This window comes from Trichoderma harzianum (genome assembly GCF_003025095.1).
Source record: "Trichoderma harzianum CBS 226.95 unplaced genomic scaffold M431scaffold_7, whole genome shotgun sequence".
NCBI lineage: Eukaryota > Fungi > Ascomycota > Sordariomycetes > Hypocreales > Hypocreaceae > Trichoderma > Trichoderma harzianum.
Genome location: NW_020209255.1, coordinates 903,981 through 919,261, shown reverse-complemented (window position 1 = coordinate 919,261; position 15,281 = coordinate 903,981). Strand labels below are relative to the sequence as shown.

General features: G+C 50.7%; 4 protein-coding genes across 4 annotated transcripts; 2 read left to right on the top strand and 2 right to left on the bottom strand.

Moving 5' to 3' along the window:
- Positions 1 to 50: 50 nt before the first annotated feature.
- Positions 51 to 3,922, bottom strand: M431DRAFT_6144 (hypothetical protein; the record flags this gene model as incomplete). The annotated part of the gene is made up of 4 exons (XM_024921585.1): positions 51 to 351; positions 422 to 803; positions 3,672 to 3,770; positions 3,865 to 3,922. 4 exons carry the CDS (start codon positions 3,920 to 3,922, stop codon positions 51 to 53), a joined length of 840 nt encoding a protein of 279 aa, XP_024773541.1.
- Positions 3,923 to 7,602: 3,680 nt separating this feature from the next.
- Positions 7,603 to 10,444, top strand: M431DRAFT_86537 (hypothetical protein; the record flags this gene model as incomplete). The annotated part of the gene is made up of 4 exons (XM_024923690.1): positions 7,603 to 7,737; positions 7,837 to 8,001; positions 8,059 to 10,205; positions 10,261 to 10,444. 4 exons carry the CDS (start codon positions 7,603 to 7,605, stop codon positions 10,442 to 10,444), a joined length of 2,631 nt encoding a protein of 876 aa, XP_024773540.1.
- Positions 10,445 to 11,374: 930 nt separating this feature from the next.
- Positions 11,375 to 13,493, top strand: M431DRAFT_495815 (hypothetical protein; the record flags this gene model as incomplete). Its single annotated transcript, XM_024917421.1, is given in 2 exon segments — positions 11,375 to 11,557; positions 11,577 to 13,493. The coding sequence occupies 2 exon segments, from the start codon at positions 11,375 to 11,377 to the stop codon at positions 13,491 to 13,493; spliced, it is 2,100 nt and encodes a 699-aa protein (XP_024773539.1).
- A 162-nt stretch (positions 13,494 to 13,655) lies between these two features.
- On the bottom strand, positions 13,656 to 14,986 carry M431DRAFT_495814 (hypothetical protein; the record flags this gene model as incomplete). The annotated part of the gene is made up of 2 exons (XM_024917420.1): positions 13,656 to 14,784; positions 14,886 to 14,986. The coding sequence occupies 2 exons, from the start codon at positions 14,984 to 14,986 to the stop codon at positions 13,656 to 13,658; spliced, it is 1,230 nt and encodes a 409-aa protein (XP_024773538.1).
- Between the last annotated feature and the right edge of the window lie 295 nt (positions 14,987 to 15,281).

The following is a 15,281-nucleotide window of genomic DNA, read 5'->3' as shown; positions in this document are numbered from 1 at the left end:
TCTCCGTCTTTCCTTCTCTTTTCTTCATATTTTCCTATTTCTCGTGCTTCTCATGACCGGGAAAAGGGCCACAGCTTGGTCGTCGTGTTGCGCTTCTCCGAGGTTGACGTAAAGTTGGGCAGTTCGGGAGTTGCGTTGGTCTTGTCCTGGTAGGTCATGGGGATGCCGGGAGCGCCCTCCGAGGGCGGGACGCCTGAGCCCCAAGAGTCGGTGTTGCCGCCGACGGCTTGTCGACGAAGATCACGCCTGCGGATGTAGCGGCGGCGCCAGATGCAGGCGCCGATCCAGATGCCAGCGATGCCGACGACGAGGATGACGAGCATGATGACCCATTGGTAGTGGGTGGAGATCCTGCATCGAGGAGTCAGTATCAACATGTCAACTTGAAACTTGTCTTTGATGAGACTGGGGTATCGCGTACCAATCGCCGCTGGGGGCGTCTGTCCGCTGGGGGATGCCGGAGCCTGAGGGACTGCCGCTAGAGCTGGAGATGGTGCTGGTAGATGAAGGCGCAGCTACGTTCTTGATGTTGCAGACGCTGTGATACCAGTTGGTGATGGAAGCAAGGCCGTTGGGTTCAGCGGTACAGGCCTGGTCGCAAACGCCGGCGGTCGTGGTGGAAAAGGGCGCAAGGCGAGAGTCGAAGCAAAAGCATGACGTGTAGACAGCGGGACTGTTGGTGGGAATGGCCGGGGGGACACAGGCGCCGTTGGCATCGTAGAGATGGCCACAAGCAGCCGCACAAGCGGGAAGCAGGGCGCGGTTGCCAAAGGGCACGATGGTGGTGATGGGCGCTTGAGCAACTGCTGATTTGTTAGATTGCGGACCGCTCGGAAGAGGCCGTTTGGGTGAGAGAGGCAGGCTTACCCATTGTGACGTGATGGAAAGAGGGATATTAAGGCTCAGATGCGAGAGGAGAAGAGGTCAAAAGTATGTACGTGAAGTCCGTGACGGCGGCGAAGAAGAATGAATTGCTGGGGAGAATCTTGACGGCCAGCGCCAAACCAGAAGCAATGGAAGCGAGAGAAGATGTCGATATTTCTGTTGGTTTCAGAAACGGCGCTTGTTCAAACACCGTGGGTCAACAGGCGCTGGTGCGAGGCTGCGTGAAGATGCGAGAGCGAGAGGAAGAAAAGGTCGGGAAAATAGTCGTCGATTCGAGCGATAGCAAAGCAAAGCGAGTCGTATTGCTGTCCTTTGGGGTTCCTTTTCTTTTCTTATTTTGACTTTTCCGTCTTCGTCTCTGATCGGGAGTCGCCTGAGAATTTACGAGAGCGGCTGACTTAAGCGAGTGGAGAGGAGTTGGAAGGTTTGCGCAAGTAATTTGGTGGCACCGGCTGAGACGGGAAGACGGCTCGAGGGGGGGAAATATCGACAAAAGTAGCGAGAGGAAGTCCGACGCTGGCGATGGACGGCGTGTTTGGTGTTTTGGGCGAGAGGAGAGAAGTCGTGAGAATGGATGGGCGAGGATTTGGCATCGAAGGGGAGAAGAAAAAGAGTGGAGGGAAACTTGGAAAGCCGGGCTCTAGAATGGAATGGATGGAGCGTGTCCAGTGCAGGAAGGACGCTGTGAGGCCTAGGCAGGCCTTAGCGCTGCCGTATTAGCGGCGCTGCAGCGCTCCCAGGGCTCCGTTTCGCGCAGCTGGCACAGCCCTCGAGCGCTAAGAGGCGCCCCGTCGGGAGCAACGAGGGCCTGTAGAATCCCGTATTCAGCGAGGCGACGGGGGGGCGTCAGCGGGAATACGGCCTGGACCCTGATGGGGGATGGCGCCAGCGTTGGCAGACTGGGGTTGAATGAATTGATTGAATGAAAACGGGGAGGGGATGATTGCGAAAGCGGTTAGAGAGAAGAAAGGGTTTTTGGCGAGTGAGATTTAGAAGGTTTAATGAATGGAAACAAAACAGTGTACAGTAGTAGTATCGTGACGTGTTAGTGAGAGGGTTGAAGGGTTGAAACAAACTGAAGTTGATCCAATGTACTGAAACAAGCGGCTCAAGGAATGAGACCCTGATCAATGCATGAATGCGAAGTACAGATACATCCTCCATGAAGTTCAATATTGATTAATTGCTCTGCAAGTGGCCTCGAAACGGGAGCACGGACGGCGCATTGAATGTCTGCAGCGTCAAAGGCCTAACAGTTTTGGGGAGCTGCTTGCGGGTGCAACGGGTCAAGTCAACGTCAGTGGCCGGGTACGTATTCCATTAGCTGGTTGTGGAGGGGCGGGTAAATGCGAAAAGGTCGCTGCTACGGGGTCTTTTGTAGAGGTACCAGACTGGGCCTGTTATTATGGTGCCCAGTTGAACGGCGTCAAATCATGGATGATTTCGGTACCAGACAGACAGAACAAAGTAAAGCACACAGATTGGCAATTCGCCAATCTTGCAACAAGTCTGCAGATACAGCTAACAGCGATAAGGTGCCGCCAGCACTAACATTACATACCTCAACCCTAACATACAACCAGATCCATGGATTGTTTCGTCCCTTTGACCCCTAATCCTTATCCCCACCGTACGTCATCTCGGCGCCAGTCAGTACCTGTACTCTGTGCCGTGTACCGAGTACATGCAGCCCGTCAAGGTCGAGGCACCGCCCCCCAGAATTTAGAGCCGTCAGTACCAGCATGTTACATGCAGCTCATACGAGGCAGCAGATGGAACCCAAAGGAGGGAAGAAAGGTCTCGTCTCATCTTGCCCTTTTCTCAACCTCGACATCTCAAACAAAACAGAGCCGTGCGATTTGCGTCGTCGTCAGCATCATAACTCCGAGCTGACCAATTGCGTCCCGCACTGCGCACTGTACGAGTTAGCCATCTTACAGCCAGTCCGTCCGTCTTCTTTCTTACCCCTGCACCCATCTTTGATCTCCGAAACAGGGGCTCAGCAATGATTGGATCCGTCATCTAAGTTCTCTTTCTAGCCTCGTGCTCGTGTTCGTGCCGCTGTTTCCCGCCGCTGCCCTGTTCAGCTAGCTGGGGAAACAAACCCGATCACCAGACGTCTCTTCCAAATTGCTTCTACTGCGACGCTACTTCTGGCTCTGTCTCGTGGCCGTCCATCGCGTCCATCTTATACAAACTCGGTCGCTGCTCTTTATGGCACCTGTCAAAACTGCGGGGAAGCAGAGGCCATCACCGCTATGGGCCGATCCAAGTCCCATCTCGGGCCAATATTCGGCCTTGTGCAGATCAACCACGTCTAGCTGACAGGCTCTGGACCGACAATCACTCATGATACTGCCTATTCCGTAATCACCACGGGCGCTATGCATACACGAGGCTTTGCCAAGCAAAAGGACGCGTACTGTATACTCGACACCAGCTTATACGTGGCTGCTGGTACCTACTCCTCCGAGATGAGGACGAAAGGCGGTGTTTTAATCTCCTACACTCGTGTTTCGACAATGCTCCGCCGCAGTCCTCGGTCAATAGGCCATGGAGCCTGCTTCAAACAACTCAATTCCGCGAGACACAAGGAGGATGATTCCCTTTGGACAGCCTCATGATTTTCAGCCCCCTATCCCTTGCGATCCATACATACAGTACAGGCCCCCAAAGCCTTAAGGGCAGAGCTATACTACCACAATTATATCATGGCTATTTTCCAGAGCCTTGAGTAGCCACTGTTGACCTATCATCATCCCTCGCCCTATTATTTTGTCGTTCACCCTGGCTGCTCTTGACAATGCCGACGACCACCCCAGGAGCCAGCCAGGGGTCACACTCCGTCGTGAATCTTTGGATCCCGTATGGCACCTGAGGGGCAGCTATGCTCGATTCCGTTAGTACTCTATCTCTGTCTCTCTCTGTCTCGACCATCCGGAGATTGCCATGACTTGCCTGTCTTTGACAAAGACCCACTGGGCTTATTCATCGCCTGTGGCTCTGTCTTGGTGGAAGTTGTGGTGTCTTGGGGCATATTGTACTAATCGAGCTGAACCAGTATAATGATGTTGGCTGTATTTCAGTTGCAATCAATGTCCAGCGGATGTTGTTTATCAAATCATTGGATTCAAATAGGCTGAGAACACGACAGCTCTCATCGGGACACCAACTCACTTTATACTCATCGATTCCTCTTCTTGGTTCAGGAACCAGTCAACGGCCCGTCTTCGACAGAAGCTTCTTTCTGGCCAATCCTAACATGTCACATACCGCTCAGCCTACCGCACGGTCCATTGTGTACATGTGTGCAAAATGCGCATAATCATATCGTTCGTTTATTGGCAGCAAGTTTTCTTCTCTATGAGTTTGGTGTGCATTTCGGTCCGTATCATACAGCCCTACCGACGCACAGCATGGATGGCTGCGCCTGCGCTGCTCTTCCGGGATCATGCGGGATCGGGACATCATCTTGTCTCAGGCGTGCATGATATCGGCCAGATAAAACACCCAAGTAAAGCCGTTTGTGTGAGGGAGCCGGTACAAATGGCATTTGGCGTCAACCTTGACGTGAAAGTCACTGGAAACTTGCCTGATTTCGTAGGACTTGGTTCTAGCTAAAAATCTCAGGGGTTCGAATCTTTGTGCGAAACTTTCAAGCCACCGCTACACCGGTCTCGAATCGACTTGTCCTCATACAAGGTCTTCTTTCTTGCAAGGAAGTTATTCTCGGCGTCAAGCATCCTATGTTGCTACATGGATGGAGCGATGAGAAGGAGAAGACCTCTTGGGATGTCTTATATGTTACCTTTGTGCCAGGTACTTCTCAGTGACGTGTTTAGGCACCTCAAGCATAATCTTGAGACATGCTGCAACGGGCGGCTGCAGTGTCCGACAGAAGCCACGACTCAGATGAGAGACGCTGTCAGTTCATGATTTGTCCAACTCCCTTTTACACCGCTCCTTACTCTCGTTCTAAGTGGGAAGGGCTTCAACTTGTCTCTCCACTGGATCTAATTCCTGATTGCCGAGTGATGACCCCTTGCAGCGCAATATCCATGTGCTATTTGAAACGAAATGGCTTTTTCCGACCAGTTTCTCGCTTGGAGTGGTGTAAGGGGAAGATGCCCAATGTTGTCTCATCGGATAGAAATACCTTACAAGCTTCCTTTTTTCGAGAACACCCGAGGCATCGGATATAAAATGTCAAACACCTAGGACACTGGACGGTTGACCATTGTTTCTGAGGACGTGGAAAATGGAAGACAACAATCGGCCGACGGAACCTTTAGCCGATCAAGTCCTGCATTCCGATAGGACCATTTGTGCATGCAGCATTCATCCTGTTGAGGAATGTCAGTGTCATATGGGGTACAACATTTGACAAAGATCTTTTTTTTTTTTTTTTCGCAAACGTTCCTCTAGAAACTCACTCGCAGAATCTCTAGACTTTAGGCGGTCGTACTGCACTAACGCAGGGGCACTCGACACCAAGCCACACTACGCAGGTCAGGCCATCATTTCGAATCTTGCTTCCAAATCGTAGCTATCCGATGATATTGGGCTTATATCGGATATGTTCGTCACCTCGGCAATCAGGCTCGACCATCCGAGAAGTCCAGAAACGGTAACACTTTTCTTGTGTTACATGAGTATCTTTTGTGCGTTGATGTCCATCAGCATTTACTCTCGCCTCCACAAGTACAGTTATTTACATATCAGTTCAGCTTGAAAACTTGGCCATGTTCATCACGCTCTAGTCTTTATAACAAGCACTCCCTTCGTCCAAGGTATTCCCCTAGAAAGGCAGCCCTAGCCGAAAAAGAACCCTGATATAACAGGGATGACGCGGCCACCATGGAAATCTACTATGGATGCTTGAAACATTCAGTAAGCTTGAGTTGGTTCTTTATCTAGTGGAACAACGCAGGGCTAGCGGAAGTTACCCGCGGGTCTTACACAGTCTCAAAACTTCAAATGCACGATCAAGACTGGAAATGTGAATTCGAAGATCGAGCTCTATGCGGTGAGTTTATGAAACAAAGTGTTACACTCAATGGTACTTTTTGCCAATATTCTTCTTCTTTGCGTATTACAGATTATATAACATGCCCATTTCTTCGTAAATCAACCCAATGGCACGCTGAACAAGCTTATTTACGTTCTTTATATCTTGGACAGGGGTCTGAACATTGCGAAACTCGTTGGAGTCCTCTCAAGCGATCACCATATGCCGTGGCACCTCAGTCACATGCTTCTGACGTTGAGTTTGACCAATTGACGTAGGAGTTTGGCGGCTGAATAAATGACTTGGCACCCCATTCTGTTCACCGATGTAGGACTTTGGGGGTGGCGACAACTCGTCCTTTGTTTAGGCGTGAGGTTATCCCTCGGCGATACCAGAGGAGTGTAGAGATGTAATTCGGAATGTGCCACCAGATGGTTTTCGTGTTGCGGAGTGTTTTTCTGACACCCTTGGGCTCTTATGATCTTGATGGCTATGCCTACACTGCCTTTGGGCTTCGAGTGATGGGCTGGTTGGGTCTTGTCGAAGCAACGTTACGAAGAGAGTATTGGAGTCGGGTATGAGACGTTGTGAAGAAGCAACGTGGGAAGCGGTTGTGGTACGCTGGCTGTTTTGCCAGAAGTGTTGCGTCGCATGCTGTCAATGGAGAAGAATTATACCGAGGTTGGCATCAGTAAAATTATAGGACTTTGGGATCAAAGATTCATATAATCTCGGACTCCAAGGAAAAGTCTTTAATGGATGTAGTTAGACACTTCGTGAATATTGCATTGGCTACTTGTAAGTCGGTGGCCGCTACTATGTCTTTGAAGAGGCATTGAGCTACAACGGTATGCATAAACAAAAATAGATGGTTATATGTTGAGATGAGATTTTATTTATTGCAGTCTCCAATGATAGAGAAGCGCGTTGCCATGCCTTGGCCAATATGGGGTCATCAGTCAGCATATGTCCATTGATGTTTGTGGATACATGGAAGGGATCACGAGATCCAGTTCTCAAGGCAACGGTTCTTGACTCTTGCATGTACTCACCAACAACCCCCACAGAAAGAGTCCGGATAATCGGATACATGGACCCTATTATGCCACATGTTTACATATCGATTTGGAACTGTATCCATTTACTTGCCTAGATGGGACGTTGGGTTTTGATGTTTGCTGTTTAGGCATGGAGATAGGAGCCTAACTTGAGACTAACATTGACAATTATTGGGCCACGTCAAATGAAGACCCCGAGTCACATATGGAGTAGTCCTATTTGGATTGGGACCCCTGTGGGGGTTGACATCAGATTATTTACAATGTACTGCGTGTTTTGAGAGCTGCTGCTTGATGCTTACATTTATTTTTCTGTTGCGACTCATCATTCATCATTAATTGTTTGCATGAATCCAAGCTCCAGGTTAAGGGGTTGAGCATTGAATGCCGCGTAGTCAGTCAGATTTCGTGACGTCTCTGCCCAATCGGTGGCTGTGGTGGCGGTGTGATCGTCATGCATTCAATCACTCAGCGGTGCATTTGCCACCAAGCGGTTCGCCTAAGGTGCTAAACCGTGCTGTATCTTAGCTCAGTTGTAGTGCATAAATCATGCAGCAAGCTAAAGCTACGTCACAAGACTTTTCAACATGCAACTTCTCGCTTCTTTGTCTTCTCTTTTCCCCTTTCTTCAACCCGAGGAGATGAGGCATCATGTTCGGGGACAACGTGACAGAAAAGTGCGACGGCAAGGACTACATCCCGCCGGCCTCCAAGACGGTGCGCGATCTTGAGGTGCAGCTGGTCCTGTCCTTGATCCTGGGCGTTGGCGCCTTTATCGCTTTCTGCGTGAGTTTGCTCCAGCCGCTATTCGCATTTGCATCGCGTGCCGTGAACCGCCGCGAGTAATTACAGGTCCAGATACTAATTGCTCATGCGATGCTCTAGATTCTGCGCCCGCGATGGCCGACCTTATATGCTGCGCGCAAGAGGCGCCTCGATCCGAGATTTGGCCCGCCACCTCTGACCGACTCTTTCTTCGGATGGATCCCGAGGCTTTACAAGGTGTCTGAACAGCAGATTCTGGCATCGGCTGGACTCGATGCGTTTGTTGTACGTTACCAGCGGTTCGATCCGAGAGGCGTGGGCGGAACTAACGTGGTTTGGCAGTTCTTGACCTTTTTCAAAATGGCCACCCGCATCTTTGCCATCATGGCCTTCTTTGCTGTTGTCGTCCTGTGGCCGATCAACTATAGCTATCGCAACTTTCAACCCCTGTGGGGAGGTGACGACACGATTCCCGACGATAAAGACGACATGGACCTTTACAAGCCCATTGGCTTGCCTCTGGGTTCCACCTATCTGGGCATGGCAGGAGACGGGCTAGAGAAGGATAGGAGTCGAGAGAGGGCGTTTCTATGGGCCTACGTCCTTTTCACCTACTTTTTCGTTGGATTGACAATCTATTTCATCAACAAGGAGACGTTCCGCATCATTGGGTACAGGCAAGACTACCTGGGATCGCAGTCTACCATTACAGACCGAACGTTTCGCCTCACTGGCGTTCCAGCGGCTTTTAGAACCGAAGCGCGTATCCGAGCTCTCATTGAGAAGCTGGACATCGGCAAGGTCGAAAATGTATCGATTTGTCGAGATTGGAAGGCGCTTGACAAAGTCGTGGATGAACGAGGCCAGATTCTTCATAAGCTTGAAGTCTCTTGGGCGCAATACCGGAAACGGCAGCGATATTCAGCCGCGAATGCTAGCAACCACCGAAATGGCCAGACAGATTCATCTCGACACAATTCACACATCAGCCAAGGAGATGAGGAGGCAGGTGAAGACTGGCGGCTCCTGGGAGACGACTCTGACCAAGCTCATGTCACCGAGGGCGATCGACCGCAGGTTTCACTACGATCTGGAATTTTTGGACTCCGAAGCCGCAGGGTCGACGCTATTGACTATTACGAGGAGAGGCTTCGACAGATGGATGACAAGGTGATCGAGGCTCGGAAGAAGGATTACAATACTACGGACATGGTCCTCGTCACCATGGACTCTGTCATGTCCTGCCAAATGGTCGTCCAGGCTCGGATTGACCCACGGCCGGGGCGGTTCCTGACCAAAGCTGCGCCATCGCCCTCTGATATTGTGTGGAAGAACACGTATGAACCTCGTGGAGTGCGACGAATCAAGGCGTGGACGATTACTCTATTCATCACGATCCTCACGCTGGTCTGGATTTTCCCAACAGCATTTCTTGCTTCGTGGCTTAGCGTATGCACCATTCAGAGGGTCGTGCCCTCCTTCTCCGAGTGGCTCGAGGACCATGCTGTTATTCACTCGCTATTTCGAAACGGTCTGCCCACACTCGTGATTTCGTTGCTCAACGTTGCTGTTCCCTACCTCTACGAATTTCTATCCAATCGCCAGGGAATGATATCGCACGTAGACGTGGAGTTGTCGCTCATCTCCAAAAACTTCTTCTTCACCTTCTTCAATACCTTCTTCGTCTTTGCTGTTTCGAGATCGGGATTCAACTTTTGGAGCGTACTTCAGGACTTTCTCAAGGATACAAGCAAGATCCCTAGAGCTATCGCGGCTGATGTGGAAGACTTGTCCGTCTTCTTTATCAGTTTTATCATCCTACAAGGCATTGGCCTGATGCCTTTCCGAATGTTGGAAGTCGGAAGTGTCTTCCTCTTCCCAATCAACCGCTTCCTGGCCCAAACTCCGCGAGACTATGCGGCGCTTAAGAAGCCACCAGTGTTTCAGTACGGATTTTATCTGCCTACCTCGTTGCTTGTTTTCAACCTTTGCGTCATCTATAGCGTCTTGAGATGGGGCTTCGCCATCCTGATCTTCGGAACGATCTATTTCTCGATTGGGTATTTCACATTCAAGCACATGCTCTTATATGCGATGGACCAACCGCAGCATGCAACTGGAGGCGCATGGCAGATTATCTGCTATCGCATTGTCATAGGGCTCATCGTCTTTGAGGTTGTCATGGTTGGGGAAATTGCATCTCTTGCCGCCTTTGTTCAGTCGGTGGCTATTATGCCTCTTATTCCCTTTTCGATTTGGTATACATATTATTTCAAGAGGCGATATATGCCCCTGATGAAATACATTGCTCTGCGAGCCATAAGACCCGAGGAAGGCTCTGGCAACGAAGAGGCTGTGGTGGATGAAGAGGAGTCTGATGATGCTAGCCCGGACCGCTCACGAACACGAGAAATGCTACGTAGAGGCAGCACATTGGATGAACTTAAGGAGAGAGACATGACATTCACCAACCCCAGTCTCATCGTGCCGTAAGTAAAACTATATACTGCTTGCGTGGTTTCCAAGCTAACATGATCAATTTAGTCTACAGCAAGCGTGGGTCTACACTGACCCGCCTCCGATCGTGATGACCGACGAGGAGTCGGAAGATGGCACGGCAGAAGGGTCTGAAGACCAGCCAACATTGGTGCTGCCCAACGCAGACAGCTCTCTAGGCATCGGGGACGACAATGTGTGGTTGAGTACATCAGGGCGAGAGCGAAGATGATATACGAAATTCGCCCGAGACAGTGTATTTGGGTATGCGAATACGGTGGCCGCTATGATGGGGGTGTCGGAGCCTGCTCTTTTCTTTATGTTTTCCATTCTCATACCACGGCGTTATTGACTGATGACTGATTGTTACACAACATATCCCCCGCAAATACGTGGCTGCAATTTCATGTTATGCTTTTGCCACTTTTACATATGGCAAGAACGATACCATTGACTGTTTAGATAGCGCCTTTCTTTGCATTGTTACTTGGAGGAGCAGCGATGAATGACGAAGGAGAGCTCAAGGAGAAGTTAATTTATATCAACCAGAATGTCAACATTGACCGTATCGCCATTTCCCACTTCGTTTGATGTCGCACTTGTTTACCTATATCTCTCTACTTTACCTCTGAACGACCATCCTAACAATCGTCAAGCTCTCTTTTAACTATAGATTTCCTATCAAAGAAAAAATAAAAATAAAATAAAAACACGAAAGGCCTTCTGTCCTGGAGGCCAAGCTAGCAATACGTCCTCGCAAATATTTGTCTCGAGGGGTGTGGCCGGAGCTCGGTCGACGAGATCGAGAGGGCCTTCGCAGCGACCCTCAAGCACGCCTGGCGAGACGATGGCTGTTGTTGCGCTGGTGACGAGCGGTGACAGGAGGATTCATGCGCTTCCTGGGCAGTTGACTGATGTGGAGAAGGTTTATGGGGGTGAATATGGGGACGAAGAGGACCAGGATGGTGAATGATGCTTCTCTTGTCCTTGTTATGTGATGAAGATACTGACGCGGTAAACAGACATTCCTAGCTCTATGCGACTACCTAACGAACTGCTCCAGCAAATATACAGCTATTTATCTCCTATGGACTTTAACACGGCGAGACACGCATGTCGAACATAGTATTTGGCATCCTTGGACCGCGAACTGCTTACCAACATGCTGAAGCAGGGAGGATGGTGGAGCAGCATGTTGAGCATCTTAGCACCTATGAGAACAATACCGGCATCGAACCTGGGTCGCGAGGACATTATGAGCAAGTGGATTGCGAGAGAGTGTAACCTCTTGAGCTCGCAAAAGTGTGCCTTTGTGGAAGTCGGCCGTACGGACTTTAGCGGTATAGTGCCTGGATCGGTTCCAGGAGACTTGGGGGGGGGTGATGAGTTTTACTGTGAGCTTGTGCGGGAAGTTCTTGATGGCTGCTCATGGCCGAGTTGTCTACATATATGAGCTGAATCATGTGTGCTTTCCGGAGCGGTTGCTGTGGGCGCTGCCGTTTCGTCGAAGGCAGGGGATGCCGTTGGGGCTTTTGAGGCCGGTGACGAAGATTTTGTGTCCGAGGAGAGTTATTTCGTGCAGTATGGATACTTCGGCGGAGAGATATTCTGTGGCATTTCTGATGGAGGGTCGGGTTGGCATGGTGTGTGATATCACGACTGAGAGAACGGGCACGTCGAGTCTTGCGTCGACGCCTCAGTCAACTGAACCTCCTGTGATCAAATCTGGATCCGGGTCCGTATCGGGCGTATCTTCTGCATCGGCATCTTTGGCATCTTCAAGTCAATGTGCATGTCATGACCACTTGCCGAGTCTTCCGATGCCGCCAGAAGAAGGTCCAAGATCGGTTTATCGCAATATCTGTCATCCGGATGATCCTCCGCGGTCGGTGGCCATCTGTCCTCAAAGAAAATGCGTGGCCTTTGGATGCTCTGCCGGGATTGAACTACACTGGGTTGATGCAATGACTGGTCAGGATCTCAGCAGATGGTTCCCACTCACGTCTCCGAGCGACTTTCTCTATTTCCTGCCACCGCGAAGAGGAGTGGACACGCCGCGAAAGTTGAGGCTGATTAGCTCAGCTGCTGGTCTGGGCAACCCGATGGAGCTGCTTGATGGCATTATTCACGGCTTCAGTACTTCGCTTTTAGGATCCGGGAGCACGGCGGTGGTGTCTTGCTTTGACGCTGAGCCTTGGTACATGAGGCATAGTCGTGGCATTTCTGTGGAAGCTGGAGGACCGAGTCGAGATGCTGATGTTGATAATGATGAAAGTCTGCTTAGTCGAAATGTGCCGCGAGACAGTCCTTTGCGACGGCTTGTTGCTGCCAGCGCAGATCATTTCCGGGCAGTGCCGCTGAGTGACGGTTATCACATCCTGTTTACGGATCCTCGCACGGGTTGCCTTTGTCTGGGGACGGATGCTCCTGTGGGCTCGCTTACTCGATTGCTTCGCAAGGTCTGGTTTCGCCCTCCTTCGCAGGCGTACTCGCCTATGCCCCTATTGTATGTTGCTGGATCTGATACAAGGCATGGCGTTCGTGTTGTTGCGACTTTTGCTGCCAGGCCACAACATGACGGTATTCCGTTGGATGAGCGCACGTTCTCTTCTGATACGGGTGCCACGGAGGATTCCAACCAGCAGCTTGTTGTGTTTTACACAGTGCCTCCGGACGTGTTCCACGATATACGCCGGGCCGATGCTGAGGCTAGATCGGCCGGATACAGGCCCCCTGAAAGCCGCAGATTTGGGCAGCATGAGCCAACTTACGGGCACATTAACCTGATGAGCGACCCCTTTGGACAAGATTCACATTATCCAGTCGAGGTATATGGGCAAGTAGTAGCTATGTGCGGGAATCTTACAGAAATTGCATTGAACTCGTCTCCGGACTTGATCATCTGGGCCTTTGCTGCTGAAGGGTGGGCAAAGACCTGGGCATTGAACACTGGGAAAAATGAGCCAATCATCAATTCTGCTGCCCATAGAGATGGGAGTGTTCGACAGGCTGATCCCGATGGCGATGTCGTCATAGCCGGACCTGCGCCTCCAGACACACCTTCGGAACTCAGTTCGTTGGACTATAATCTCTTTGATGGCTCCCCCATAAGTAACTCGGACCGAGAGCCAACTGTTCTAGGGCCGTATTCTCACGGTAGGCGATGCCACATGCTGGGAGAAATATGGGACATGCAAGGGGGTGAGGCTGATGCTCTGAGGATTGACCTAGTTGAGGAGATAGGAAGCATTACAAGAGTGGACATTGAGCTTTTGTCGTAGAGATTGTCGAGAATCAGTATTATAATGGTATGCATAGGCATTAGATTAAAATATAGGGTTATTAAAAAAGAGATTGTATCTACATGTAATGTGCCTGTTCGAAGAGGCTCTGCAGTCTAATATATCGGTCTGTGATGGAGTCCAACTATGGATCTTGTTCGTTCATGTTCGGTAACGGAGAGTGAAACCGCTGCGTAAGAGTCTAATGGAGCATGTAATAATAAAGCAGACTGCAAGACAGCTACTACAAAATATTTGAACGCCGAGGTAGCTGTTTGAGCCTGTGAGGATTGCACCGCCTATTGGTGTGCCAACCAGCAATGCTAACGACACGACTGCAAAGAACATACCGAGGCGAGTTCCCAGGTCTCTGAGATCCTTGGTTAAAGCTGTCATGACGACTGGGGGAAGGGACACGAAGCCTCCAGAAAAGAAGCCGTAAAAGATGGACAGGACGATGATGCCGGCTGTTGAATTTACGGCAATCCAGCAGTATGCTAACAGGGCCGTGATGCCAGCTGCAGGGGCAAGCATATTGAGAGGGCCTACGTGGTCGGCCAGGAAGTTTGGTGTGACGCGGCCAAAAGTTGAAGCGGCGTTGAGGATTGGGAGGAGGTAGAAGCTGAGGTTTTCGGAAGCGATGCCTTGATCAAAGGCCCATGGTTGGACGAAGCTGAGGAAGTTGTAGAAGCCTAGAAAGCCAAAGAACATGGCGAGGCAGAATAGCGAGTATTGCGGTTCTTTGAAGGCGGAGAGTTGGAGGAGGGCGCGTTTCGTGCTTGGTTGGACGCGGACGCGCATGAATGCTATGGAGACTGAGGATGTGGCGAGGCAGACGAAGCCGAGGGCGCGAGTCGCCCAGGGGAAACCGGCGGATTGTTGGAGCTTGCAGAAGATGATGGGGTAGATGACGCCGCCGATGCTGGCTCCCGTGGCGGCGATGCCGTTTGCCAAGGCGCGTTTTTGGCGGAAGTATTGGGGGAGGAGGGCGACGGAGGGGACGAAGAGGCAGCCGGTGCCGATGCCGACGCAGAGGCCCTGGGCGAGCATGATTTGGTAGTATTTTGTGGAGAGGGAGGTCATCATGTAGCCGAGGACGACCATGAAGCTGCCGAAGGGGACGAGGAATGGGAAGTAGCCCAGGTCGAAGAGGGGGCCGGTGATTACGCCGACGGACATGAGGAGGTGGGATTGGATAGAGCCGATCCAGGCGATTGCTGAGGGAGAGTGGTTGGAGAGGATGGATTGTTCGTAGAAGGTCTGGAAGACGCCGAAGGTGTTGATGAGGTCCCTGGATTCGTAGATTGAGGAGGTGGTTAGTGTTTGGTGTTTGGTTAATGAGTGAGTGAGTAGGAAAAGGATGGAAGGGAGAGTGATGGCAGATTGACGGACCAGGAGTTGAACCAGAGGAAAAAGGCGCCTAGGACTTGGAGCCAAGCTTTTATGCCGGTATCGAATTCGAGGTCTTCGGTGGGTTGTTTGTCGGTGGTCATGGGGAGGGTGTTTGGGGGCGTTGCTTCGCGGTCTTTTGTGCCATCGTATACTTCAGATGCCATTTTTGGCTACTATGATGGTGCTGATTCTGGTGTTTGATCTATTGTAGCTTCGTTTCTGGAATGATCTGGCTTCTCTAGATTGTTAGGGTTAACCGATTGGAAGAGTAGAGCTCATATATGATGATGTGATCTCTATGGACTAAAGGCTTAATTGGCGGAGCGTTTCTATAAGAGAGAGCGTATAAACAGTATCGTTAGAGGACTTATACAGCATTTAGTCAGAGCTTGTTAA